This window comes from Castor canadensis, chromosome 17 (genome assembly GCF_047511655.1).
Source record: "Castor canadensis chromosome 17, mCasCan1.hap1v2, whole genome shotgun sequence".
NCBI classification, from domain to species: Eukaryota; Metazoa; Chordata; class Mammalia; order Rodentia; family Castoridae; genus Castor; species Castor canadensis.
In genome coordinates, this window is record NC_133402.1 from 2,094,800 (window position 1) to 2,122,457 (window position 27,658).

General features: G+C 51.6%; 1 protein-coding gene across 6 annotated transcripts; it reads left to right on the forward strand.

Annotated features, from left to right (window-relative positions):
• The first annotated feature begins 362 nt into the window (after positions 1–362).
• Tbc1d24 (TBC1 domain family member 24) lies at positions 363–25,536 on the forward strand. 6 transcript variants are annotated; one of them, XM_074060267.1, is made up of 10 exons: positions 363–484; positions 15,847–15,956; positions 16,533–17,614; positions 18,166–18,183; positions 18,686–18,844; positions 19,883–19,946; positions 20,248–20,343; positions 20,708–20,939; positions 21,310–21,466; positions 22,221–25,536. In XM_074060267.1, exons 3-9 carry the CDS (start codon positions 16,650–16,652, stop codon positions 21,462–21,464), a joined length of 1,689 nt encoding a protein of 562 aa, XP_073916368.1. In that variant the 5' UTR covers positions 363–484; positions 15,847–15,956; positions 16,533–16,649; the 3' UTR covers positions 21,465–21,466; positions 22,221–25,536. The 6 variants fall into 6 exon arrangements, with proteins under 6 accessions (XP_073916368.1, XP_073916374.1, XP_073916371.1 ...); XM_074060270.1 differs by having other exon boundaries at positions 369–484; positions 16,617–17,614; XM_074060272.1 differs by lacking the exon at positions 363–484 and adding an exon at positions 668–941 and having other exon boundaries at positions 16,617–17,614.
• The last annotated feature ends 2,122 nt before the right edge of the window (positions 25,537–27,658 follow it).

A 27,658-nucleotide genomic window follows, 5' to 3' on the forward strand; every position in this document is an offset into this window, starting at 1 on the left:
CCCGTCTTTGGTCTCCGTCCAGCTGTTGCTCTCTGCCGCATATCCGAGCCTCGCCTTCAGGGCTCCTTGGCACAGGTCCCGCCCCCAGTACCCCTACGCTAACTCCGGACCAGATGCCACGGATGCGCGGGTCGAGTCCACCGTGACAGGGCTATGTGGCGACTCCGGGGAGCAGCGTTCCTGATACCCGCGGTGCTACCCTAGGCCAGACGCCGCAGCCCCCGCCCCATGGGCTCGACCTTGGGGACCGCTCGCGCGCTCCCGCCCCTGAGCGCTGGAACCGCTGCTCCGCGAGCGCATGCTCCCGCCGCAGCCGCCGCTGGGCGCCAGCGCGCATGCCCAGAACTGGCAGGGCCCGGACTCGGGGCGCTCGCGGTGGGCGGCAGGCGGTGCGTGTCGGGGGGCGGGGCCGCGTGGGCGCGTGCGCAGAAAGGTCAGCTCCGTCGCGCGGGGAGCGGAGAAGGCAGAGGCGCGGGGCGCCGAGGTGGGTGCGCTGGGGGGGCGTGGCGGACAGGCGCGGGGCCCGAGGGGAGGGGGGACACTGGTGTCACCGCGCGGGGGCCGGAGGTGCGGGCATGCTGAGGGAGGCGACATGGGCCGCGCTGGGGACGCGGCTGAGGCGGCACGCGGGTGAGGGGGCTCCGGAGCCTGGCGCTGCGGGCGTGATGTGGGCCCAGGAGCTAGACCCCTCCGGGGCAGGCCCGGCCCCGCCCGCCACTGCCTGCCAGTCGGTCGGGCCTGGGGTGCGGTGTCGTCGGAAAGAGCTGCCTCTGTGTCACTGTTTCCTCGGGGCACTTTCCGTCTCTACCGCGTAGGAAATCCTCTTCCGAGGACGTTGGAAATTGTAGCAGCTGTTCGGATCTCTTGTGCCCTGTGAGACCTGCAGCTCCTCCAGGCCTTTCACTTGCCCAGGATGACACATCTGTCCACCTGACGTCTAGGTACCTTTCCAGCCTCTGAGCCCTGTCCAGCGGGTGCCCGTTGGCTGTGGTGTCAGCGCCAGGCAGCAGCGCTCCTCCGGGCTGTGCCCTTGGAGGTGGAAATGAGGAGCTTGGCTCTATGCTCCTGGACCCTTGAGTAAGACAGTGGGAGGGCAGAGCTGGCACCACCCGGGCGGGGTGAGCCATACCTGTCAGGCGCCCGTGGGTTAGGGGTGTTGGTGGCCTGGGCACAGGTTTTCCATGGTAACTCAGGGCAGTGTGAAAACCGTTGTGCTATGGGCCTCCCGGATTAGGACTCTGGACTGACTAAAGGCCAAAGGTTGTCTAAACCTTTGTGCAGGTATAGGGTGACTGGTAGTGGCTGTGGTGTAGGGGGTCATTCCTCAGCAGCTTATTCCTAGACAGGGAGAGTCTATCTGCCTTTCCAGGGTAGCTGGAAGCTCTAGAAGATTTTTTATTTTGCTGTGTGTGCGCTCCAGATTCATTAGGTGACTTCCAGGCAATTTGCAGAACTATTCCATAATTTCCACTTGTAGGCAAGGGCTCCATTTCATTTTCTATCCCCAACACATAGTACATCCCTGTAAGCGTTTGCTTTATTAAAGACAAGTGAACGGTTCCTCGCTCGCTAACATTACAGGCACATACTTCCATGCCCAGTCAGTTTCTTTCATTTTAAGCCAGGAATCAGCCCAGATGAGAAATGATCAAGAAAGCTCACATAACCCAGGTTCTGGTGGCTCACACCTGTAAACGAGCTATTTGGGGGGCTGAGATCAGCCCCTTGATCTCTATTCAAGGCCAGCTCATCTCCAACATAAGAGACCCCCATCTCCAAAATAACCAGAACAAAAATAGACGGAGGTGTGGTTCAAGTGGTAGAGCACCTGCTTTACAAGTGTGAAGCCCTGAGTTCAAACCCCAGTCCCACCAAGAAGAAAAACAAAGTCACATATATTTTACAATTATCAATCATAGCTAGTTGTGTGACCCCCGCATGTACTTCCTTTTATCCTGAGGGTTGATCCTCATCTAATCTCCTTGGCCTTGGCACTCAGGTAAAGCCTTTGTGGGAAGTAGACATTGGGTAGCGAGTGCTCTGTTTAAACCCTTGTCTCCCTATGAACAGGACTGGAGCCATGTTATGTTCATCTTTGCTCCCCCATTGGCTGGCACAGGGTGGGCCAGGTTCTGTCTAAGTGGTTCTGTTGTCAGAGTGAAAGACGTTAGCTAGTGAACTAGTTCAGTGGCTTTGAAGTGGATTAAGGGTGACCTTCTGAGATGCAGAAGTAATCTAGTAACCGGGGCTGGGTTTTCATAACAGTAGTGAAATTCACTCCCCTGGGTCTTCAAGTTCACCTGCAGGTAGGCCTTGCAAGCTCTGGCTAGCCATGACTGTCCAGCAGGTCTCAGTGACCTTGGGCACACAGTATTGCTCCTAATCCTCATTCGAGACTGAGCTAACCTTAGAAGACGTGCTTAAGTGTTTGCTTTTGGATGGTTTCTGGTTTCAGGTACACAGGATAATGAAGCAAGTTGTAAAAAATCACTTAATGTTTGCCCTGTTCAATGTTTTACCTGTTTGAGCATACCTTTTCTGTTATGACAACTCTGTAAATGGAAGAAACAACCCCTTTTCAACTCAAAGCAGCAGTTTTAGTGGCTGTGTGTAGCCATCACCTTCCAAATGGAGATAATATCAAGAAACAAAACCTCAGGGGTTTTCCTGAGAGCCAGCCTGAATTCATTATCCAGTGAGCTTCTCTATCCTCCTGATATGTGTTTATTGAACTCATATTCAATGCTTCATATGAGGAGGTGCTAGACTGTGGGCACAGCATTGAGGGCAGTTTGCTGTCCGTCCTTGAGGAGCTTACAGTGCAGGGGGGGAGACCAACAAATGAATGCACAGTGATAGTCTCTCCAAGAACAGTGGGCAGAGCTTGCCGTGGGTTCGAAGGACTAACATCCAGCTGAACTGTGGGGGGTAGGGACTCAGAAAAGGCCTTGAGCCTTGTTTTAAAGGACTATCAGGATTGGAAGATCAGTGAAAGAGTCTTATAGGCAGAAGGACAGCATGGAAGAAGTGACAGGAGCATGGTTTCCACCCTCAGCTGTTGGGGAAGGACATTGGGTAACTCCAGGTGTCTGGGGAAAGACAGGGAGCGAAAGGAAGGAAGCTGAGTTGGCAGCACATTGGGAAAGACCCTGAGTGCTAGGCCCAAGAGGTTGCAGTAGAAACCCCAGGAGCAGCATAGCATGTGAACGAGCTGATGAGATTAGTGTCTTCTGAGGATGGATGGGCAGTGTCAGCTGTGACACACAGAGGCTGGGGACCAGTGAGGGGCCTCTGACTTCATGGCACACCCAGAGACATAAGCGCAGCAAGGAGGTCAGACTGAAATAAGCAGCAGCTGGGATAGGAAGAGCCAGGGAGGGAAGAGGGTGCTGGGGACACTTGAAGATTGGGTGGCTGCCTGTGAAGCACCGTGACACACACAGTGTGTGTGGGAAAGGAGCAGGCCTAGGAAAGATGTGGGGCTTTGGGTTTGGAGAGTACACATCCAGGCAGCAGCTGGGTGTCTGTTATTGTGGAGCCAGGAGTGTACATGGGGTTAGAGAGCATTTGAGGGACATTCCTGTGTGGTGTTAGCACTGGGGAGTGAGTTGGGTCTTCCTAGTAGGGTGTATAAAGTGAGTGAGAAAAAGGAGGCTGTAACTACAAACTCCTAATACTATGCCCTTAAGGCAGTGTAAATAAGGGGACACAAGGCCAGTTTGGTAACTACTGCCTCGTTGATTAGGGGTAGGGTAGTGGCTTTTTCATCCTGTCACAGAGACCCAGTTTGCTTGTTAAAAGGGTGTTGTCAGGTACTAAAGGCACAGACCTCCATGGCTCCACTTCTCTTCCAGAGGCTTTTCTGTCTCAAGTGCCTATTTGGCTTTAGGGGAACCTTTAGATTGGGGGTCACTCTCCTCACCTCTAGACCACAGGTTGATATTTTCGATATTCTTGTAATGAGAACTCTGGAAGAAAGCCTTCTCAGACCCAGAGAGCCATAGTTGTACAATTCTCAGGGTTGTCTTTGTTTCCCTCCAGGATCCCTGCTTCTGTGTGGTATGTCAGCCTTAGCAGTAGACTGGACTTTGGAAAGAACTGACTGAGGGTACAAAGGCCAAGCACGTGATACCCCCTCCCCAGCCTTTTTTCCCATTCTGGGGGTTACATGGGCAAGAATAAGGGAAAGATGATATAAGAGGAGCCCCTGTCTGCCCACAGCCTCAGAGCTCTCCCTTCCTGGTTGTGTGTAAGCAGTGGTGGTCTCCCTCCAGCTACTTAAGTGTGCTCAGGCGACTGAGAATAAATACACTGGGCACATCTTGGACCGTTTCCCAAACTATCCTAAAACTGTGCATCTGCCTGGTTGTTACACAGTTCTTTTGGTTTTGGTTTATTTGTTTGTTTGGTTTTTTTTTTTTTTTTTTGAGACGGGTCCTTGCTATGTAGCCCAGGCTGTTCTTGAACTTTCAGTCCTCCTGCCTCAGCCTCCTGATTGCTTGGATTATAGGTGTGTACCACCATACCCAACTTGTTACACAGTTTTATTTAATTTATTTAATTGGGTGCTACATACTCTCAGAGAGATTGTTAGCTGGTGGGTGATTCTATCACTAATAAAAGATTGTTGACTGTTTTCAGTGTAGCTCATCTGGGTCCCACCAAAAGCTCTTTTCCTCTCCTCTGTCCCATCAGCCTTCCCTTGAGTTGTTTTGCTCTTGGTCCCTAATTACCCTCCATGGTTCCTTTCCTGGTAAGGATCCTCCTAGCCCTTCTTTCTTGGAAACCTGTAGACCTTAGCAGGATCATGATATGGGACAAACTCTCCTGGACTCTCCTCTCCTCAACTCCAACGTATAGGAACACTGTCCTTTGTTGGTAGCCCAGTGAACCCTAAGCCCCTAGGCTTCTGAGAGTCTGTGAGCTGGACTGTAGAACTGTCTTTTGATCTGAGCCACCGAAGATGCTCATTGGCACCCTCATCTTTCCTGAACAGCTCCCAGGCTCTGAACAGACTCTGTCCTTCTTTGTGCTGTTTCTGTTTCTTCCTGCGTTAAGGCTTCCTCACCCTTTAGGATCCAGCTGAACAGACATTGGCGCTTCTCTGAACCTCTTCCTCTGGGGCAGGGTGCTTTCTAGTCAACACCTACACTTGGCATGGTCAGTATACTTCATGAGCCAGGGCTCCCTGAGAGCTGGAATGGGGCCTTGCCTATCTATCCTCTAGTACTTGGCACGCTGGCATGCAGGAAGCATGTCTTGAATGCCTTTTAAAGTGACTAAGCTTTCACAACTCCATCCCAGGCTAAAGGTGCTTGCTAAGAACCTGCCATGTGCCAGGCAAGGCACATCTGTCTCAGATACCTTACTTGGAATTCAGACCCATCAAAATCTGAGTTTTTGGCTGAGTTCTCTTCCTCAGATTCTCATTCTGTGTCATGAGGGGTGTTTTTCCTAACCTGCTGTTGGGAAGACTCTTTGAGCTTAGAAGATAAGAATACTGAATTAACAGAGCCCCACTCCTGCTTTAGCCCCTGCATGTGGGCAGTCCATACCAGGCTATGGAAAGGTATTCTGCCTAAGAAAGGGACATGGAGAACAGTTTGGAGTGGTTAGCTAAGGTTGAGACTCAGACTGCCTACTCAGAGACCCATGTGTGGGCTCAAGCACCACTGCTAAGACCTGCATTTGAACTTCTAGCCAGCAGGCGGGCCAGCTGGCCAGTGGTGCTGTGACTAACACCTCATTAATGGTTACATTCCTGTTGTACCTGGCACGTGCCTGTGCCTGCCATTGTGTGCCATCAGCAAAGGACCCACTATCAAGTTCCCTGTAACCAGCTACTTGGTAGTCACTGTGGGGTGCTAGTCACCATTAACATTTGAGAAATTCCTGTGCTCTTCTTCAGGGCTGAGGCGGCATACCCTTTGCCTTCCTGTCATGTGAAAATGCCTCCTGGGCAGGTCACTGCCTAGGACAAGTTAGTTAATGCTCCTTATTATTATTTGGCCTTCAAAATTAAATTTTCATCTTGGGCCCAAGTGGTTTGTGATTTTTCTTGAGTCTCTGCCTGTTTCCTTCTCTGGTTTCCCCCTTCCCAGGGCACACTGGGTATAATGTGACGTTGGGTATGGAAGTCACACTCTAGGAGAAGAGTGGGACATGTAAGCAGGGCACTGCAACATCTCAATGTGCCGAGGATGGAAACAGATTTGGACAGGGAGGCACTGGCCCTGAAGGTCACTAACAGGCCAGGAAGGTAGGGTGTTTGGAGTGAGCTGAAAAGGGGGAAAAGGGGACAGGTGTGTCTTGCCTCTCTTCCTCCCCACAGGCACATTCCTTCTGAGTGTAGTATGGGGACTGAAGTTGGCACTGTGTCCAGTGCTCCTGAAGCTGCTGTGGGAGGAGCAGGGAGGGGTTGGGTCATGAAGGGCCAGTGACAGGCAGGATCTCAGGTAGAGAGTTGTGACGGGCCAAGCCCTGAGCACAACAGAAGTGCTGGGAGTTGGAGCTGAGTCGTGTGGTCGGGAGATGCTCAGGAGATGCCTAGGAAGCAGTCAGAGGTACGGGACCGGAGCTCACCTGGGGCTCCTGGGCTGAGAAAAGGCCAGACTCTTGCAAAAAATGACATTGAGGAGAGGGAAGTAGGTGCAGAGTTGGAGTAGTGAACAGACACTGCAGAGCTGAGCCCAGGGAGTGGTGGGAGATAGAACCCAAGGTGTCCATTGTGTCTGGAAGCCATTGCAACCAGGTGGTAAAGTCCCAAAGGAGGGAGTTGGGTGCAGCCTGATATTTTGAGCAGCCTGGCTGGGAGAGAAAAAGGAGAGGCAGAGCTAGAGTGGAGCCCAGGCTGTCTCAGGCCCACCTGTGACAGCAAAGAGGGAATGTTGAAGGGACAGGGAGTCAGGATCCCCAGGATGTGAGGTCAGGATCCAGGAGGGGCTCTGATCTTGGTCCCATGGCGGCTGTGGGGATGCATATAAGGCGTCAGGCTGAGAAGGAGCTCCCACCTGGCAGCTCCTCTTTTTCTAAGAACAGTAGGGAAGTGAAGCTGTGAGTCAGCACCCAGAAAGCATGGAGGCATGCTGAGAACCTGCCAGGCAGCCCTGAGGGCTGAGCATGCTTGGGTCCTGTGAGAAGGTAGCTCCATCTTTCCCTCCCTGTGGGGCTCTAGTGTAGACACAGAGAAGTGTAATTCGGCTTGGCTTCCTTGTGCGGGCGGCTGAGGCAGGACAGAGAGGGTGGGAGCTGCAAGGGTGGTGTGACTGGTCTCGGCTGAACCACAAAGCACTGAGGCAAGGGGGGCTGCCAGGTAAGAGTCATGGCTCCAGGGAATATTCCAACTCTAGGTGGAGTGGATTGGGTGACCTTGGTGTGATTAAAGAGGTAGAGACATAAAGGCTTTTAAAGCTTGAGAGGCCAGGGATCTTGGGCCAGGGCTGCCTCCCTGTGTGATGGCAGCGCAGAGAGGAGGGCAGGGTGCCAACAGAGCACCAGGGAGGGGAGGAGGAAGGGTACCTTTAGGGAGAAGATGAGGGTGGGATAGGAGGCACTGCCACAGATGAGTCCACTTCTCAAGAAAAGAGGTGAGAGTGGGAGTCCTGGGGGTAGGGACAATAAGTAAAGCAACAAGGTAAGGGGATGTGGGAAAGACCAGTGACTGTCATTGCCCTGGTGGGTGACAGTATTATCGCCTGGCTAGAAACAATCCCACAGCCGAGGTTGTCACTGGTGGAGGAGGGGGGAGGACTCAGGGGAGCCAGCTCTCCAGGGGAGTGTTCTCAAAGTATGCACATGTGGGACCTTTCCCACTCTGACATTCTGCCTGGAAAGGCCCCCATCCCACATTCAGTGGACCCTGGGTGGTCAGCCTGGCCCAGACACCCGTGGCTGAATGATTCTAATCACTGCTGCCTCTGAATCCACCTTCCAGGCTGCTGAAAACCAAAGCTTTTACAAATAAAAGCTTGACTGTGCTCCCTCACCCTAGTACCTTGCCCATCTCTATTTGTGCCCATCTCTAGTGGTATGAAATTGGCACCCTCAGTGGGACTAGGACCTTTGTGATTTGCACACCTGCCCACTCCCAGGGGAAGTTAGCTGCTTGTAGTCACCAAGTAGTCAGCAAGTCTTCCCTGCTGCCATGTGCTGGTCCTTCACCTGGAATGCCCACCCCACCCACCCTCTGCCTTCCAGGTCCCTCTGCAATATAATCTCCTCCAAGAAGGGCTTCCAGAACCTCCACTAGTTCCTCTGGGTATGGCCTAATCATCCCTCTCCTTTACCTCTACCTTCACATGTCTACAAATATGTTTCCTGCCTTTGCTGCCAGGTATCCCTCCCTCCCTGCTATTCCTAGCTCAGTGCCAGAGTACTGAGTAGGCACTCAGGAAGAGGTTCTGGAAGGAATAGACATGGAGTAGAGGGATTAGGCCAGTGGCTCCTTTCTTTCAAAGACCGTTTTATGCTGTACTGTCCCAGGGTTGAGACCTGGGTGGGGGAGAACGAGCACCTGCCACCTCTACCCTCTTCTCAGGATTCCCGACAATACCCTGAGGTTGCTTGTATCTCTGGAATGTCCCGCAGTTTCCTGAGAGATGGATGAGGTGTGTCCTTGGCCTCTCCACAACAGGTGGGTAGGAGGATACGCCCTTGAAACCTCCTGTACCAAGAGGGTGCAACTGTCACCTGTCTTTGAGTGCTAGTGGCCATTTCTACCCTCATCCCTGCCATCTGTGCCCTTCCCCAGGTCTGCTTTCATGCCCAGCCCCAGCCCCAGCTCCAGCCTCTCTGGCTGTTTAGTGTGTTCCTCAAGCCCATTCCTCCTTCTCCCTCCTCAGAGCAAGTATGCCTCTGGGTGACCCCTACCTCCACCTTCTCCCCAGCACCTGCTCACAGGCTCTCCAGCCTAGATACCCTTCATAGCTTTGTCCCATTGCTGGCATCTCTACTCTCAGCTGCCAAACATGTTCTCCCCACCATTCCCCCCCTAGTCCACTCCCCGGGGCATCCTTGGCACTCTGAGTATCTTCTTATCAGGCAGCAAACTCGTTATATGGTAATGGCTGTGGCCTCCTCATGTCTAGCCAGCACACCCTAGGGCTGGAATGGGCTTGTCAGCTCACCCTCCCCAGGCCCAGCAGGCACGGTTAGGGCCTAGACCTGGCTAACAGATGTCAAGGGACTAGGAGGTTAGGCTCTGTCTCATTAACTGTCTGCTTACTTCACCCCCTGGAGGACAGTGGGCTCTTTCCTTTCCATCCCCCTGGGATTTAGCAAGGTGAAGGGGTGACTGTGAACATGGTTTGAATCACATTAGGGCAATCTGCCTGAGAGGAGCATGCATTTCTCCATGATGTGGAAATCCCTCCAGGCCAGTGCCTTGCTGACCGTTTTTTCTGTTGGTTGTTGGTGTCTGCCAGGCATCAAGGTTTCCCACATGCTCAGTCTGGAGCCCAAGCCTCACTTCCTCCCATTCTTCATTCTTGTTGGCTGTCTGCTCCCGCTTTCTGGGAATGGATGTGGGGATTGCTCAGGCTGGAGAGGAATAGCTGATGCCCCTGCCTGTTGTGTGGCACTAAGGCTCAGCTAAATAGGGCCCCTGGTTCTGCTCAGCTTATTCCTGTGGCAGGGGAAGAGGAGAGGGTTAGGCTGGGACTGGGCAAGGGCCCAGGCCTGGGGCACTTGCTCTTAAAACTGGAGTCATAGCAACTACTGGCTTCCCTTTGGGCAGCTTGCTCCTGTGTGGTGGGGCCACCTTGGCCCTTCCGGGGCATCTGCTTGTGCGTGGACCTCTCCCTGTGCTGTGCCACAGGCATCACAGGAGGCTCAGTGTTGCAAGGCCAGCAGGGCCTCCCCTCCAGTCTGGCTGCTTTGGCACTTGCTTGAGAAGCACATATTGAAATTGGCTTTTAAAACTCCAAAGTAGAGTTTCACTGCCTACCCTCATGCCAGCGTCCTTGAGTGCCTTGAGGTTTCTCCCACCCTCAGGCCACTCTGTCTCCTGAAAGCCACCCCTAACTGGTCTCTGGGGACCACCTGTCTGCACTATCGCTGGCTTGCCAGCTCCTTGCTTCTTAGCTGCTCCACATCCTCTGCTACCAGGGAGATTTTCTAAATGCAGGTCTGAGGTGTCATCTACTTAATCTCTTCTCCTGCCCCTTGTGTGGGCACGCTGCCTCTTATCTCTCATCCCACTTCCAGTGCCTTGGCACCGCCCACCTAAAGCCCCCAACTTACCGCTATCCCCTACATAACTGTCTCATGGTGCTCTGTCCCCACCCAGCAATAGGCCAACTCCCTATTTTTTTTTTTTTTTTTTTTTTGCCATGTTAGGGTTTGAACACCTTCAGGGACTCCACCAGCCCTTTTTTGTGAAGGGTTTTTTTTTGAGGTAGGGTCTTGAGAACCGTATGCCGGTCTGGCTTTGAACTGTGATCCTCCTGATCTCTGCCTCACAGGCGTGAGCCATGGATGCCCAGCCCATCTTTTTTTTTTTTTTGTGGTACTGGGGTTTGAACTCAGAGCCTCACACTTGCTAGGCATCTGTTCTACTGCTTGAGCCATTCTGCCAACCCTGTTTTGTGTGGAGTATTTTTGAGATAGGGTCTCTTAAACTATCCACCTGGGCTGGCTTCCAACTATGATTCTGATCTCTACCCGGCTAGCATTATGGATATGAGCCACTGGCGCCTGGCCCAACTCCCCATCTTTACACACCTGGGGTACCATCATCCTTCTGCAGCTCGAGTGCCGAGTCAGCTCCTCCCTCAGTGTTCCCAGTGCCTTACCTGCTGCTTCCCAAACTCCCAGTGTACATTTGTGGTTGTGGGTCTCTTCAGAGCCACTGTCACTCTGTCTTATCCCCAGTGCCCAGCCTGGGGCCAGTGGGGAAGAGGCAACTCACTAGAAGTTTGAAATTAATAAACATTTGGGGCAAAGGGAGCATGGTTGTTGTTGGCTCCTCTGTTCCCTGTGAATACGAAAGGCAGCCAGGAAGGGAGGCTCAGCACCCAGTGTTGGTGGTGTTAAAATGTAATCACTAAGATTAAATGTGTCACATGAGAGTGAGTTTGTTTTCAAATCCAACTGTTTGGGAAAATCATATTCTCCAGTTAAGAGGTGACAAATGCAGAGTCTCATGACTTGCTGGGCCCTGAAGCAGTGTTTTGGGACAGCTTTGTGGTGTTGAAAAAGGAATCCTGAGCTTGCTGAAGAGGGAGCTGGGACAAGGCTGACTACCTAGGGTATCTCGCCTGAGAGGGAAGCAGTGACCTTGGAGAGTCCATCAGACTCCCAGTGTTCCTCCCTCTGCTGGGGACCATCCAGTGATGCTCTGTATCCCACCGTCCTTATCTTTTGAGCATATCCAGCACAATCAGTCTGTCTCTGAAATTGACTGAGATGGACCTCAAAGCCAGACCGCTGGGCAGCCAGCCCCAGTGGAATTTATTCCGCAGCTGCTGAGGATGGGGGTGACATAGGTCTCTTGTGCAGAGGGGCCATCTGCTTGGTCTTGGCCATCTCCTGCCTTAACCATCCATGATGAGGCTTGTCCTTTCTCACATCCACTTTTCTCCCTGCCCACACCACCTCCTGGCCAGAAAGCTGTTCCAGCTGGAATCAGTGGAGCATGGCTGCCTCCCAGCCCAGCCCAGCCCTGACTGCCTTCATTTTCCTTGGTCAAAGGCAAGGGGTCCACTGTGGAGGACAGATCAAGGTTTATTTGAGCTTCCATGGTGGGTCTTGGGGCTGAAATGGCTCATAGGGATACTTTTCCCCAGAGAAGGCTCCTGCCTGGCCTTGACCCCACAGTGGCTGAGCCTGGACGTGTTTTAGGGCCTTTAAGACTTTGTCTTATCTTTGGAACCCAGGCTTATGGACTGTGGCCAGAGGGCACATTCCTATGACAGATTGGGGCATCACCTAGAGAAGTCACTCCACATAGCAACATGACATTTAGAGGAAATAGAAAGCACTACATTTCTACCTACTTTTTTTTTCTTTAAAAGAAATAACAGCCGGGTACTGGTGGCTCACATCTGTAATCCTAGCTACTCAGGAGGTAGAGCTCAGGAGGATCGAGGTTCAAAGCCAGCCTGGGCAAATATTCTGTGAGACCCTATCTCGGAAAACCCTTCACAAAAATAGGGCTGGTGGAGTGGCTCAAGGTGAAGGCCCTGAGTTCCAGCCCCAGGACCGCCAAAAAAAAAAAAAAAAGAAAAGAAATAACGTGGGCCAGGCACCAGTGGCTCACACCTGTAATTCTAGCTACTTGGGAGGCAGAGATCAGGAGGATGGTGATTCAAAGCCAGCCTGACAAATAGTTCAAGAGACACTATCTCAAAAATACCCAACACAAAAAAGGGCTGGTGGAGTGGCTCAAGGTGGCTGGGCATGGTAGAGTGCCTGTCTAGCAAGCATGAGGCCCCAAGTTCAAACCCTAGTACTGCAAAAAAAAAAAAAGAGAGAGGGAGGGAGGGAGGGAAGGGGGGAGGGAAAGGAAAGAAAGGAAGGAGGGAGGGAGGGAGGGAGGAAAGAAAGAAACAACTTGCTTCTCATCTTCAGGGGCTCTAGAATTGTGTTGGTGAGAAAGAGGCTATGAAGGTCCACAGGACAAAGCTTACAGGGTGGGGAAAGAGGAAACGCAGGGAAACTGTTGAAAGAGGCACTGGGAGGACCATCACGGAACTCAGAGGGTCTGTACCAGTCCTGTGGCAGAACCGCCTGCCTGGCCCCCATACTGCACCCTTCCACAGGACTGACCTGGCCATTGGCTTACTGGAATCTCACTCCCAAATGCTGTTGAGTGCCAGACCTGGCACCGTAAGGAGCAGTCACAGTGGGAAAGCCCTGGGAACCTCTGAATTGCCACACTGATAGTGCTTTCCACAGTCTTAGTTAATCCTTACAACGAAAACATCAGTCAGATCACACCCTTGCCTGCTTCCCACTGCACTTAGCAGAAAACTGAGACTTCCTGTGTATATCTGGCTCCTGTGGTGGTGGTGTTGGATTTTGGCTACACCATTCTCTACCTGAGGGCTAGCAGAGTGGCTCAAGTGGTAAAGTGCCTGCCTAGCAAGTGTGAAGTCCTGAGTTCAAACCCCAGTACTACCACCAAAAAAAAAAAAAAAAAAAAAAAGTATATGTAGTACCATTCTCTGCCTGGAACTTGTTCCTGCCATTCTTGCTGTCCCCAGCAGTTTTTTGCTCAGCTCTTCTCCCTGCTGCTTCCTTCTCACCACACCAGCTCAGATGTCATCTCTTGGGAGATGCCCACCCTAAAGACTCTCAGCAAAGTAGCTGTCACAGCCTTCCAGACATAATGTGTGGAGCCCCCACCATCTGAAACTATCACTGGCTGTAATTCATGAGTCTTAACAGGTGTAGAGTAGATTTTTTCCTACCTTCCTGGAATTGTCATTGAAGCTCAAAGTGAAGACAGAAGACAGAGTGCCTCCCCCATTCCAAACTCAAGTTGCTATAGGCAGCTGGGTCTGGCCAGAGGTGCCACCTGGGAGAACCAGCTCTGCCCCCACCCCACTCCTCTGCCTGGGGGAGGGGACTTTGGGTGAGTGTAGTGTTTGTGGTGAGAAATTCCTCCCTCCCCTCCTGAGGCCAAGGGAAAGAGACTTCTGAAGAGCATGCAGGCCCTGGGCTGCACAGGCAGGGGAAGTAGGATGTACTGTGTGTGCTGTGTCACCCTGATGTCACCTGTGCCCCACCCAGCCAGCCCAGAGTCAGCCCTTAGCCCATAGGTGTTGCTACAAGGGCTGGGTGTTGTCACTAGCTGTGACTTACAGACAAGGTCATTGAAGGCAGGGAATGTGCCTGGCTTGCCTCAGGAGCAAAGCTGGACTTTGAAGCCAGGCCTGTCTGACTTCCCACATTCACTCCTGGGCTGCAAGGTGTGGCTCAAGCGGTAGCGTACCTGCCTAGCAAGCTCAAAGCCCTGAGTTCAAGCCCCAGTACTGCCACGTTCACTCCTGTTTCCTTGTCTCCCTGACCACCCAGTAGAGCTTGTGCTTATCATTCAGGGGGCCCTGGGTTCAGTCCCTCACACTGAGCTCCAAAATGTGGGTTTCCAAAACTGTGGGTACAAGCCCAGCTCATTTTCTGTGTTTGTTGTGTTTCCTGCCTCCCCTTACTTCCTCACACAATGGCCAGTTCAGAGAAGACCGAACTCAGTTGTAATTGTATATGTGTGAATACAAAAGGAAGGTTTCGAGAGCAGTATCCCAGAGTGTTAGCGCTGGTTATCTTTCAGTGGAAGGGAGATGGAGATAGGGCTAGAAGAGTAATCGAAATGGAACTTTCAAGTTTTACTCTGTAATTTCGTCTTACCTGACCTTTTGTGATTACACATTCTTATATCACATATGTAATAAAGTGTTCTTAAGGAAATTACCCTGGACCTGTTTTTACAGATGCCTGTCTTCCTGGCCCAGAAATACTGTGCTCTCCTTCTGGGTGGGGTGTGGAAGGGGCAAGGATCATGGGGCCTCCTTGCCTCTATCCCTCTGAGTCCAGTGTGCTTCTGGCCTTCTTGCTACAGCAGACAACATTCTATGACTGCTTCTTCCAGAAGGAGCTGCAGATCATGGGCATCACTTTTGGAGTTTTCAGTTTAATGTTCAACCTGAATCTGTGGCCAGTTGAGTGAAGGTTGGCACTGCTCTGTCCAACTTCTATGCTGGCCCCACACCTTGTTTTAATTAATATTTCCTATGGGAAAGCCTTTATAAAAGCTTATCAATTGATATAAACCTGAAAGTGGAGAGTTAAACAGACATCTCTGTACACAATAACCTAGGGGCAGAAGCAACCCAAGTGCCCATCTACAAATGTACCACAAAATGTGGTACATCCATAAAATGGAGTATTATTGAACCTTTAAAAGGAAGGAAATTCTGGGACTGGATGTAGTGGCACAAACCTGTAATCCCAGCACTTGGGAGGCTGAGGCAGGAGGATTGAGAATTTGAGATCAAGCTGGGACTACACAAAGAGATCCTGTCTCATCCCCTGTCCCTGAAAAAAAGGGAAGAAAATTCTGTTAAAGGCTTTAACATGGATGAACCTTGAGGATATTGAAATAAATCAGCCACAAAAGGACAAATTCTGTGTGACTCACTCATATGAGGTACCTGGAGCAGTCAAACTCACGGAGACAAAAGTGGAATGGAGAGCCAGGCATGGTGGTACACACTTGTAATATCAGCACTCAGGAGACTGAGACAGGAGGATCACAAGTTCAAGGCCAGCCTGGGCTACATCTGTGGCTCACGCCTGTAATCCTAGCTACTCAGGAAGCAGAGGGTCAAAGGATCTCGGTTCGAGCCAGTCTCAACAAATAGTTCACAAGACCCTATCTCGAAAAAACATTCACAAAAATAGGGCTGGTGGAGTGGCTCAAGGTGAAAGCCCTAGTACTGCAAATAAATAGACAAAAGACTAAATAAAAGAGAGCCAGAGAGGGGAAAAGAAGGGAGGGAGGGGGCCTCCAGGGTTGGAAGAGGAGGGAGGAGCGTTTCTTTTTAGTGAGGAGAGTTTCACTTAGCAGTGTGAAGTACTGAACACCACTAAGCTATGCACTGAAAAGCGGTTAAAGTGGCAATTTTTGTGTATATTTTACCTGTGTCTTAAAGCAGTGCTGCACATTAGGTTTTACATTATAACTTTGTTTTGGTTGGTTTGGTTTTCGCGGTACTAGGGTTTGAACTCAGGGCCCTGCACTTGCTAGGCAGGAACTTTATCACTTGAGCCACACCCCCAGCCCTATATTATAATTCTTTACTTTTCAGTCAGTGTTTTTATAAAATAGCATTTTTTTTCTACTTTCAGATGAGTGTTCCGGATGCAAGAGAAACCAAAATGGTGTGGCCGTTTACCAAAACCCGCTAAAGCTGACTTCCCTGACATCTCTGGACCCTTGTGCCGTCCGGGGCAGAAAGGTTAGTCTGGTGCATGTGGGTGAATATTGTGCTCGTGTGCCCAGGACAGTAGCTTCTAGCAAAGGCAGGCATGAGTCACAAAAACAGTGGTGTTGCTGTTGGAGCTTGCTGTCCAGAGTCTAGATAGCACATCTCACACACCTCTCATGTGTGGAAATCAAGCTGCCAACACAACAAATCAGTACCACACCCCCTGAGACTGGCTGGCTTATTTGGGCCCAGCAATGTTTGCTTTTGAAGCTGTAGAACCTTTCATTTATTTCTTTCTGAGAAAGAAATGATCCACCATGTGGATCCTGGGTGGATCTTCCTGAGTGGAGAGCTGATTGCAGCAGGGTCAGACTTTTGAACCCCTTCTGGGAGCCCTATTCCTAGCTTCTCTTTACCCAGAACCCGCATGGCCTGTTCTGGTAACACATGAGCTCTGTGAAAAGAAGTTATGCTTCAAAGCTCTCTTAAATGGAAGCCTTCCTAGTACTTAATAGAAAGTGCTTTATAGAAAACAAAAAATAAGTTCTTTAAAATGTGAAACTTCAAATCAAATACATGTGCTAAAAATGGTTTTTAATCCTACAGGGTGTGGGATGACAGGCAGGTTAACAGAAAAACCTTGAAGAGGGGACTGGAGGATTTAGTCGCTCTTTGCTCCCCTCCTGGCAGCCCAGGGTCCTCCTGCCAGGCGCACCAGGCACCATGGACTCTCCAGGATACAACTGCTTTGTGGACAGAGGCAAGATGGAAGCTGCCATCCAAGACCTGGGGCCGAAGGAGCTGAGCTGCACTGAGCTGCAGGAACTGAAGCAGCTGGCACGCCAGGGCTACTGGGCTCAGAGCCACGCCCTGCGGGGAAAGGTGTACCAGCGCCTGATCCGGGACATCCCCTGCCGCACTGTCACGCCTGACGCCAGTGTGTACAGTGACATTGTAGGCAAGATTGTGGGCAAGCACAGCAGCAGCAGCCTGCCCCTGCCTGAGTTTGTGGACAACACCCAGGTGCCCAGCTACTGCCTGAACGCACGGGGGGAGGGGGCTGTGCGGAAAATCCTGCTGTGCATCGCCAACCAGTTCCCTGACATCTCCTTCTGCCCTGCCCTGCCAGCCGTGGTGGCCCTGCTCCTACACTACAGCATCGACGAGGCTGAGTGCTTCGAGAAGGCCTGCCGCATCCTGGCCTGCAATGACCCCAGCAAGAAGCTCATTGACCAGAGCTTCCTGGCCTTTGAGTCGTCCTGCATGACGTTTGGGGACCTGGTGAATAAGTACTGCCAGGCGGCCCACAAGCTGATGGTGGCCGTGTCAGAAGATGTCCTGCAAGTCTACTCTGACTGGCAGCGCTGGCTGTTCGGGGAGCTGCCCCTAAACTACTTTGCCCGTGTCTTCGATGTCTTCCTGGTGGAAGGCTACAAGGTGCTGTACCGCGTGGCTCTGGCCATACTCAAGTTCTTCCACAAGGTGAGAGCGGGCCAGCCCCTCGAGTCTGACAGCGTGAAGCAGGACATCCGCATGTTTGTCAAGGAGATTGCCAAGACGGTGTCTCCTGAGAAACTGCTGGAGAAAGCGTTTGCCATCCGCCTCTTCTCCCGCAAGGAGATCCAGCTCCTGCAAATGGCCAATGAGAAAGCGCTGAAGCAGAAGGGTATCACTGTCAAGCAGAAGAGGTAGGCAGTCCCCAGGCCCGCACGCAGACATCAGGCTGCGAGGCGTCTGCCTAAGAGTGGGGACTTTGGTGGAATGCATCCTTGGGGTCTGGGCAGGAGCTCTTCCTGCCAGCCTCTTGGTCTGCTTCTGACCACCTGACCACCTGTCTGCTGTGGATAGAGAGACACTAGAAAGCAGGAAGGGTCCTCATGGACCAAGACCCATGGCTGAGAGTGAAGCTGGACCCCCAGGGAGGTCAGAAGGTCCAGCAGGGGCTCATGTCAGAGCAGGCCCTGCTCCATCCTCCAGCTCCAGGCTTCATGCTAATTGTTCTCTTGCCTGCTGAATGTGTCCTCTCTGCCCTCGGCACAGCCCCTAGGGAGCAAGGCCGGGAAGGGTCATGGCGTAAGGCAGCTGGCACTGTGATGTTGCTGTCAGCATGGCTGTTGGCATGGAGTTTTGTTTCTCCTGGGCCAAAGGATGGTGTGTCTGGGATCAGTACCCACTACTAACCTTTCCTTGTCTGTTTTATTTTTCTTCTTCATGTCCGTTGCTTCCTCCTGTTTTTCAGTGTCTCACTTTCTAAAAGGTAGGTTTCAAACCAAACCTCAAACACCTGGCTTCTCTGCCCTTCTCCTGGCCTGGTCTGGGCCAGCTGCTTGCTCTTTCCCAGGGCCTGGGTGGCTCTTGCGGTCTGGCTTCCGCTTGATACCTCAGCCTGACTAACTCAGGCACTGTCGGTCTGTCCAACTTGCTGCCTTCATTGTGTGATCTGCTGGTGCTTGGCTGGCCTGCAGCCTTGTCTTGCTAGAGCTACTCCTTCTGTCTTGATTTCTTAGAGAAAAGGTGCTTATGTCGTCCCTCTCCTCAAGCTGGGTGCTCTCCCCTTTGTAGCAGGTGGGAGGTGGGGCTCCTGGGAATACCTCCACCCATTTCTTCCTATTTGGCACCTAGAGCCAGGCTGCAAACCTGGCTGATCAGGTGAGATGCTCCCTCCAGGCTTAGTTCCCAAAGAGAGGTTCTGGAGCCTCAGGGCGGGGGTGGTCAGGTCTGTGTCCCTGTGGGCTCTGACCCTTTCCTGCTCTCCCCAGGCAGTTTGTGCACTTGGCTGTCCACGCAGAGAACTTCCGTTCAGAGATTGTCAGCGTGAAGGAGATGAGAGACATCTGGTCCTGGGTCCCAGAGAGGTTTGCTCTCTGCCAGCCCCTCCTGCTCTTCTCCTCCCTGCAGCATGGGTACAGCCTAACCAGGTGAGGCCCCAGGAGTCTCAGGGAAGTCACAGGGCCCCCATGCACATCCTGCCTGTCACTTCCAGGAGGTCACAGGGATGGCCAGAAATGAGCCTTTGAATCTGCGCCTCTGGTGAGGCCCACCCTCTTCTGGTGGTGCCTAAAAATCAGGAGTCCCTTTTCTGGGCTTCTGTCACCCCAGGCCACCCAGACTTTGGAGGCCATTGCTTCATTCAACACAGCTCAGGGCCTCAGATTGATACTGTGAAGACATGAGGGGCCATTTCCACCTCAGGAACTCACAGAACTGTTGGGGAGAGAACCATGTGGGACAACTGGTCCTGGCTCCCTTGCCCCCTTCAACCCCACCCAATGTTGGTCATAAGCTTAGCCCAGGTGGCCCTTCGTGGGAGTCTGCCTGTGTAGCTCTTGGCCAGGTGGCTCTTGGTCAGTCATCTGTGTGGTGTTCTGGTAGGGGTCTGCTCCCCACCCTTACCCCCCAAGGTAGCTTGGCCAGGTTCTGCTGGTGTTCAGTACTTTGAGTCCCAGATAGCCAGTCACAAACTCTAGCTTGTGACCTGGCAGGGGTGATCCAGGCAGAGCTGGCCCAGCCCCCACCCCAGGCCCCTGTCTGTGGCCATACAAGCATTTTGGTGTAGCTGAAGCCACTTCACCCTTCCCCAGGGATGCCAGCCAAGCCTGGACACCACACCAGCACCCTCGGGCCTCCCTGTGTGCCCAGCTGTTGAGCTTTCCCACAGGGAGGACCTGTTCTTCGGGTTCTTGCTTGCCTGAAGCACCTGGCACGTGACTGTGCCTGCAGGGGCCATCTGCTGTAAGGCTTCTCCCTCATCCTGTCAGCAGGCAGCCTGGGATAGCCAAGCAGGGCCAGGTGAGGACATTGCAGGTCCTTAGCCACTGTGAACAGAAGATGGTGAGAGAAGGACACAGCTCCCAAACCTCTCAGCCCCCAGATTTCTGGGGCTGAGGGTCAGTGGAGGCTGACAGGAGGTGGTGGAGAGGGCATGTGGGGTAAGCACATGTGGTCTTTGCCTCCAGGTTCTATTTCCAGTGTGAAGGACATGAGCCCACCCTCCTGCTTCTCAAGACCACACAGAAGGAGGTGAGGAGGGGCCAAAGGGAACTGGGGAACCTGGTCTTTAGCTCACTGGACTGATGCCAAAATCTGAGTGTCCAAACAGAGCTTGAGGGCCCTGGGGGAGACGAAAATGTCCTGGAGCCGAGGGTATACTTCCCTGAACTCAGCCCTCTCCCACCGCCCCTCCTTTCCCTCAGAAGTAGGGGCCTGCCGCACACAGCATCCCACAGCTATGACTTGTGACTTGGCCCCTGGGCAGGCCTGAACAAAGGGAGATGTTCCTGGGGACAGGCAGGCACAGCCTTACCGTGGCCTTCTTCCCCAGGTGTGTGGAGCTTATCTGTCAACAGATTGGAGTGAGAGAAATAAATTTGGAGGCAAACTGGGCTTCTTTGGGACTGGAGAATGCTTTGTGTTCAGGGTGAGTGTGGCTGAGTGTGGGGTCTCCTGAGTAGGCTCCTGACCAGACAAGGGGAGTTCGGGAGTCAGTAGTCCTTGCACCCTGGGCACCCCAGCTTAGTTGGCCTTGGCTTATTTTTATTGTAGCAGTTATCCTAAAAGGTAATCTCATTTACTTCTGGATTTTAATGGCTATACCATGAGTGCCTCAAGACTCAGTAGGGCCTTATCTGCTCCTGTGATGCCATCTCACCAGCCCCTGGCTCGCGCTCCTCCCACAGCTGACTTGTGGGATGGAGATGGGCTGTGGGTCTGGGTGGGGGGAGGCAGAAGGTGCCCAGCTGGGTGCCACATGCCAGTGACTCATGCTGTCCGTTCACTCTCAGCTGCAGCCGGAGGTGCAGCGTTACGAGTGGGTGGTCATCAAGCACCCAGAGCTAACCAAGCCGACAGCCTTCATGTCTTCAGAATCTACTGCTACTCCCTCCACATTCGGCCACTCCATCTCTTCAGACCCTGCTGACCGGCTCTCACCATTCCTGGCTGCTCGGCACTTCAACCTACCCTCTAAGACCGAGTCCATGTTCATGGCTGGGGGCAACGACTGCCTTATCATTGGTGGGCGCCAGCTGCCTCCGCCTCAGCCTGGGCCCTGACTGCCCTGGGAGGAAGGCATGGGGAATTGTGGGCGGCTGAAGCCCCTGTGCCCACCCCTTGCTGACCCTGGTCATAGGTGTCTTGCCTAAGCTTTTGTGATGGCAGAGGAAGAGACTCTGGCTGGTTGCAGGGTAGACCAGACATGAGGGACGGGAGAAATGGGCTGGGAAGTAAGTGACAGCCTGGACACCCTGTCGAAGGTCAGCTTGTGGTTTCAGAGAGCTCTGCAGAGCAAAGAGAAATGATTCTCTGAGATTGTCACCTCAAGGGCAGTGCTAATGGGGTGTGGGGAAGAGGGTGCTGCAGGGCCACTGACCTGAGCATTCCACAGGGGGAGGAGGTGGCCAGGCGCTCTACATTGACGGGGATCTGAATCGAGGCCGCACTGGACACTGTGATACTTTCAACAACCAGCCCCTCTGCTCGGAGAACTTCCTCATTGCTGCCGTGGAGGCCTGGGGCTTCCAAGACCCTGACACCCAGTGATGGTGACTGAGCCGTTGCTGTGGGATGGGGTGGGGACTGGGCTGCCTCTTCAGAGAGCAGGGAGTAATTGAGACCCCCCCCCATATGGTGGGCAGTAGGGGTACCACAGCCTCACCAGGCCAAGCCTAGCCCTATTTGGATTGGTTGCCCCTCTACCTTGGACTTGGATCCAGGCACTTTGAGCCTACCTACTTCTCTGTTAGAGCTCAGATGGGGCCCCAACTGTGCCCAGTGCCTGCACAGTAAGTTCTCTCTGCCCCCACCCAGGGCCCTCTGTGGAGATGTCCTGAGCCCAAGGCTGTGAGGGTGGGGTGTGGGACTACATCTCCCTGCCTGTGAGCCTCTGTGGAGCCTCTGCTCCTACTGGAGGGGATGAAAAGTCAAAGGAACTTTCTGCCAAATGTGTGTCTGTGGTGCCCCCTGCTGGTGCCTTGAGGTATCACTGCCTCCTGGGGTGCTCCTCTCTAAAGGGTGGGTCTTGAGGAGACAGGTGCCCTAGGGACTGTTCCCTGCAGGACCCCAGCCTGGGGGTATCTCCTCAGGCCCATGACTCAGGCCTCATCCCTTAGGTGTCTCTTCTCCAGCAGCTACACCACTCTGAGACTCCCTTGGGCTGCGCTAGGTGCTGCAGGGTGGAAGGGAGGAGAGCAGGATTTTTGCTGACTTCTGTGGCTCCTTATTTTCCACCAAGGAGGGTCAAGGGCCAGTGGGATGGGGGCTGGAGGGGACTTCATGTGTCCTTGTGTTTCTGCACAGCCTGAAGCTCTTGCTGGGCCTTGCTGGGAGTCCACACCTGAAGAGGTGACCTCAGGAGGGACCCTCTTTGACCAACCTGACCAACCAATTCAGTTGCCAAGGACCTGCCCTGAGATGCCTGGACTCATGGGGGTTTCTTTCCTTCTTCGCCTCCAGCCTCCCTCAGGCTCTGCTTTGTGGCTGCTATGTCCCCTCCTTGTCACTGCAGCAAGTGGGGCCTAGGCCCATACCCCTTAGCATGCATGCTTATCTCAGCACCCCCTTCTTGATTCACTTTGCCTGGACCTGATGACCTCCCTTTGTATCACTTTCCCGACACTGTGGCTGGCCACACGTCATTGTTTTCATTGTGCTGCCTCTCCCCCTTATGTCCTTTACCACTGAGCCCTGCACTAGCCCAGTGCACAGCTGGTGCCAAGGGAAGAGCTGCCTCTGAGCACTGTAGGGGCACCATCTCCATGTGACTTTCCCTCCCACCCTGTGACCTCCCTCAGCACTCTTGAGGGTCTAGGCACCACAGAGGAAAGAGGGGAGAAACAGTGACCCAAGTGGCCATGTGGGGCATGGAAGTCTGGCTGTCAGGGACAGGTCCCCATGCTGGAACACCTCAGAGTTGCTATGAGGCATGCCAATGCCTGTTCCCATACCATCTTCCAGCAGAGCCATGGTGGTACAGAGGACAGCCCAGGAACCCCGTGTGGCTTTGGGCAGGCCAGTAAACCTGCCTGGAACTTATGTTTCCCATCTATGAAAGGGGACAGTCCTCCTGCTCTGTTGTCCTCAAGGATGGGGGGACCCTGTGAATCCCTGTTGAGGGGAAAGTGCTAGAGGAGGTGTTGCTCACCCCCATAGAGCACTTGCCACCCCTTTCCTCTGAGCCCACCACCAGGGCCTATACCGCCAACTTTGGTCTTCATTAAACACCATCTTGTCTTTTGTTGGGGACTTTTGGGGACAGGATCTTGCTACATCACCTAGGCTGGCCTGGAACTTGAGATCCTCCTGCCTCAGCCTCCTGAGAGTGCTGGGATTACAGGCATGACGCCTGCTTAAACATGGTCTACACTGGATCTTAGCCAAAAGGCGGAGAGGTGATCATTAAACAGTCTTGTAGCAGTGGCTGCAGGGCTCTGGTCTTGTGTCTTCAGTCAGAGGGCCCCTGGGCTTCCCTGGATGTGCCATCCTGATGCTCATCCCTGCATCATCATGGTGACTTTGAAGGCCTTTTAAAAATGAAACCTTTCAGGAGAAGAGGTTAAACTGAGCATTGTTCCGGGGGGGGGGGGGGGGCTGGATTTTCTGACACGTGAGTGCGGCTGGTTTTGTGTGGCTCTGTGCTGGGGTCGGAGGAGTGGGGATCTGGCCTTTCTGGGGATCCAGCCCAGAAAGATCAATTCCTACTTAGTCGTCATTTCTAAGTTCTTTGCTTTATGTGTAGACACAGAATATTCAGTTCTTTAAATTTAATATCTTCTTTTTCCTGAGTTTTCTACCAAAAGGTATGTGTGATTATTTTTGTATTCTTATCAGTGTTTTTTTATCTGATGCTAAATATTTCCAAATAGAACATAAATTATTTTATTAATGTTCCTATTATTTCTTGATTATTTATTAGCTTCAATGTTAAAAATGAGCCAAAATTTGATGGGATTGCATAATGAATTACCATTTTTTAGAAACTTTTAAACATTTATGTTTAAAGCAAATATTGAACGTAATATAAGCCAGTTGATTAAATTAAATGCATTTGTTAATGCAGACCATATACCTTTAGGGCCTCAGAAAAATCAGTTTTTAAACAAATAATTTATGATACAATAGTAAGTCATGTATTTTATGAATTTCTCAGAGTTTTAATTATTGAACTAAAATTGATATTTTAGTTTTTCCTATTTCTGAAGCTGCATGCTTTAATTTTTCAAGTTTTTTGATGCAATTTGTTTTAGAATATTCTAGATTTCAGAAAATCTTCAAATTTCTCTCTCCCATTTATAAAGCCTTTGTGATCTCCTTAAGTATTTATAGTTAATCTTTTAGTTTTTATAATTTTTTGAAGTAATTTTCAGTTTGCAGAATAACTGTGAAGATGGCAATTTCCACAGATCCCACCCACCTTTCCAATGTTAATATCAAAAGAGAGAAATTAGCACTGGTGCAATGCTGTTAACTAGACCACAGACCCTATTTACATTGCTTTGTTTTCCCACTGTGCAGGAATATGTTTAATTTTTACAGATATCTTTTTTTGTCACATCTTTTACTAAATCCAAAATGTTATGAAACTCACAAGATTAATACTGCTCAAAAAAAAAATTGTCACAGAGTAGGCAGAACTGTATAGCGACTATCTCCAGCATGGATTCCCAGTGGCTCTCATCCTCAGCCTAAATGTGGCTTACAGGGAGAAGTCATCACTTAGGGCAGGAGTGCCAAGCAAACCTCACAGGTCCCTCCTCTACAGCATTTTCACTGGGCAAGAAAGCGTGTGGATTTTAAAAAGTAATCTGGTATAGTTTTTTTGATCTCCTTTATAGCAGTGTCTGATTGTGCTCTCAAAGTTAGGGATGACTCCCATTTGCAGGCTCACTCATTCTACCACGCTACATGGAATTATTTGTTAACACTTTGGTAGGAACTAAGGAAGCAGTCTGTGAACACACTGTCACATGGACACATCAACCTGTGACATGACGGAAACCACACAAGCAAACAAAACCTTGCACGGCAGACGGCTGGATCCGCAGGCACATCCATTATTTGGCAGCTCAGGCGGTTGCAGGTGTTAAAGCCATTTTGTCCATACTCCTGGCTCAGGGAAGCCTGGAGGTCTCAGCTTGGCTAGACACTCTGGATAACAGGGATTCAAATGTGATACAGGCTGTCTGACCTGAATCTCTCTGGAGTCTCTATGCGAAGAGACTGGAGAATTCTTATTTCTTTCGATGTGAAGGACATGTGGTTAGAACCTTATAAGCTAAAGACTGAAGGAGAAGAAGTTGCACCATTTTATCTTTTAGCTGGGTGTGGTAGTACATGCTTGTACACCAGCACTTGGGAGCTGGGTTAGGAGGATGGAGAACGAGTGAGTTTCAGGCCATCCTGGGCTACATAGGGAGACCGTGCCTCAAAAGAAGGGAAATAGTCACTGGACTGATGCTTCAGAGCACCTGCATGTGTATAATAAAAATACATTCGTGCTTACAGAGCAAAGGTGAATTTGCAGCAAAATCTGACTGTGTAAATGTAAAAATAAGTGATTTAGCGATGTTTGATTGGTGTTCATTTGAGTCCTAAATAAAATGAATGGGAACTCAGGGGCAGGTGTCATTGTGCAGTCCTTGCCAGGACACAACTGATCCCCAGTGCTTCATCTCCCAGGACGGTACTGTCCATCCTGAGGAGGAGAGGAGGGTACTTCACCGAGGACTGCCTCAGAAGGTGTGGCACATCCATGGGACAGGTATGTCCTCTACAGTATTTGTCACCACCCACCAGAAAAACCATGTGCTCCCTGAATTTGTTTTGTTTCTTTTGCTTCTCCGGACCTACACTCAGTAAATGTTTGAGGAATGAAGAAGAACCACCATCAGGAATCTTCATCAGATGTCATTAAGAATCACCTGGGACCTGGGCACCTGTGACTCACACCTGTAATCCTAGTACTAAGGCAGAGATCAAGAGGATCAAGGTTCGGGGCCAGCCCGGGCAAATAGTTTTCAAGACCTCATCTCCAAAAATAACCAGAGCAAAGTAAACTGGAGGTGTGGCTCAAGTTTGCAAGCACAAAGCTCTAAGTTCAAACCCTAGTCCCGTTACAAAATAAAGCAAACTCAGCCCAGCACTGGTGGCTCATGCCTGTAAGACAAGCTACTCAGGAGGCAGAGATCAGGAGGATTGAGGTTCAAAGCCAACCCAGGCAAATAGTTTGTGAGACCCTATCTCAAACAAAACATCACAAAAAAGGGCTGGTGGAGTGGCTCAGGGTGTAAGCCCTGGGTTCAAACCCTGGTACCACTAAATAAAAAATAATTAATAAAACTCAACATTTCCCATTCAAAATAAGTGATATCTTATTTGGATGTTTACATAAGTCAATGTTAATATATTTCCTAATGCCTTGTGTTTTGAATGTTGATATAGAAACTGTTTCTTTGAGCCCTGTGCAGATGCCTGCTGCCTTGTCCAGCTCCTTTTAGTGAGGCTGTGGGGCACTGCTCCCCCGCTCTGCTTCCCTGCAGTTGTTCAGGGGTTTCTCCGTGAAACCGTTGCTGCCCGTTCTCCTTAGAGTGGCCACAGAGTGGACATGTCCTGTGCTCTCTTTTGCTGCCTCTTGGTAACAAGCGCTTCCCTGCTGCACCTCTGATTGCTGGGATGCTAGGCTGGTGGGACTCGGCCCCAGGACTCCCCAGCACAGCCATCTCCACTCTGGCATTCACTTTTCCCAGTTGCTCTGTTGAACCAAGAGCTTCTGCTTCTAGGCCTTTGCACATGCTGATGACCACCCCTCAACTCCCTTCCCAGGAAGCTTTTCCCTTAGGTCCCCACTGAGGCTGGGTCCTCTGTTGTGCGGCTGTGTAGCACTTAACTGTGCCATTCTCCCATCCCTCACCCTGCAGACTGTCAGCCCGCAGAGCAAGAGCACCCAATGCTGTGGGATAAACATGGCTGGGGACGTAGCTCAAGAAGTAAGAGTGTCTTCCTTGAAGGCTCAAGGTCCTGACTTCAAACCCCAGTACCACCAAAAAACAAAACGAAACAGCCACAGGCATGTCCCGCTGGTGTGGTGCAGGACAGGTGCCGTCCTGGGTCAGCAATGTTCCTTGAGGGAGAGTCCTCTCACGTTCTCTTTCTGCCCAGGACCAAGCTGAAGTCAACATTGAGACACTGCCATAGGCCAGCATTGAGCAAGCCCAGTTCCTGTGTGGGGAACACAAAATACCCAGCTTAGGAAGTGGGTAGAGCTGTGTCCTCAACATTTGTGAGGCTTGCCTCCCTCAGACCAGCTCAGTAGATGGTCAGAGCTTCACCAGGAAGGACACCCTCTTTCCTTCTGCCACCCTAGCCACCCACCTTCATACAGGCCCCTCTGAGAGCCTGGTCTGTGGCCACTGTCCCGGATGACTCCTCCACCATGATGGAGGCGGGGGGTTGGTGTTTTTTTGGTGGTATTGGAGTTTGAACTCAGGGCTTCCCACTTGCTAAGCAGGTGTTCTACCACTTGAGCCACTCCTCCAGCTCTGAAACTAGTTTGTTTTATTGTCTTTTTAAAATTCAAGTGAGAAAAAAATAAATAAAAGTCAAGTGAGAGAAAAATTTAAAAAATAAATTAAAAATTCAAGTGAAATCTGCATAACAGTGTGTGTGTGCGTGTGGTCCTGGGGATGGAACCGAGGGCCTTACCTTACACATGCCGAGCAGTCACTCTACTGTCAACTGTA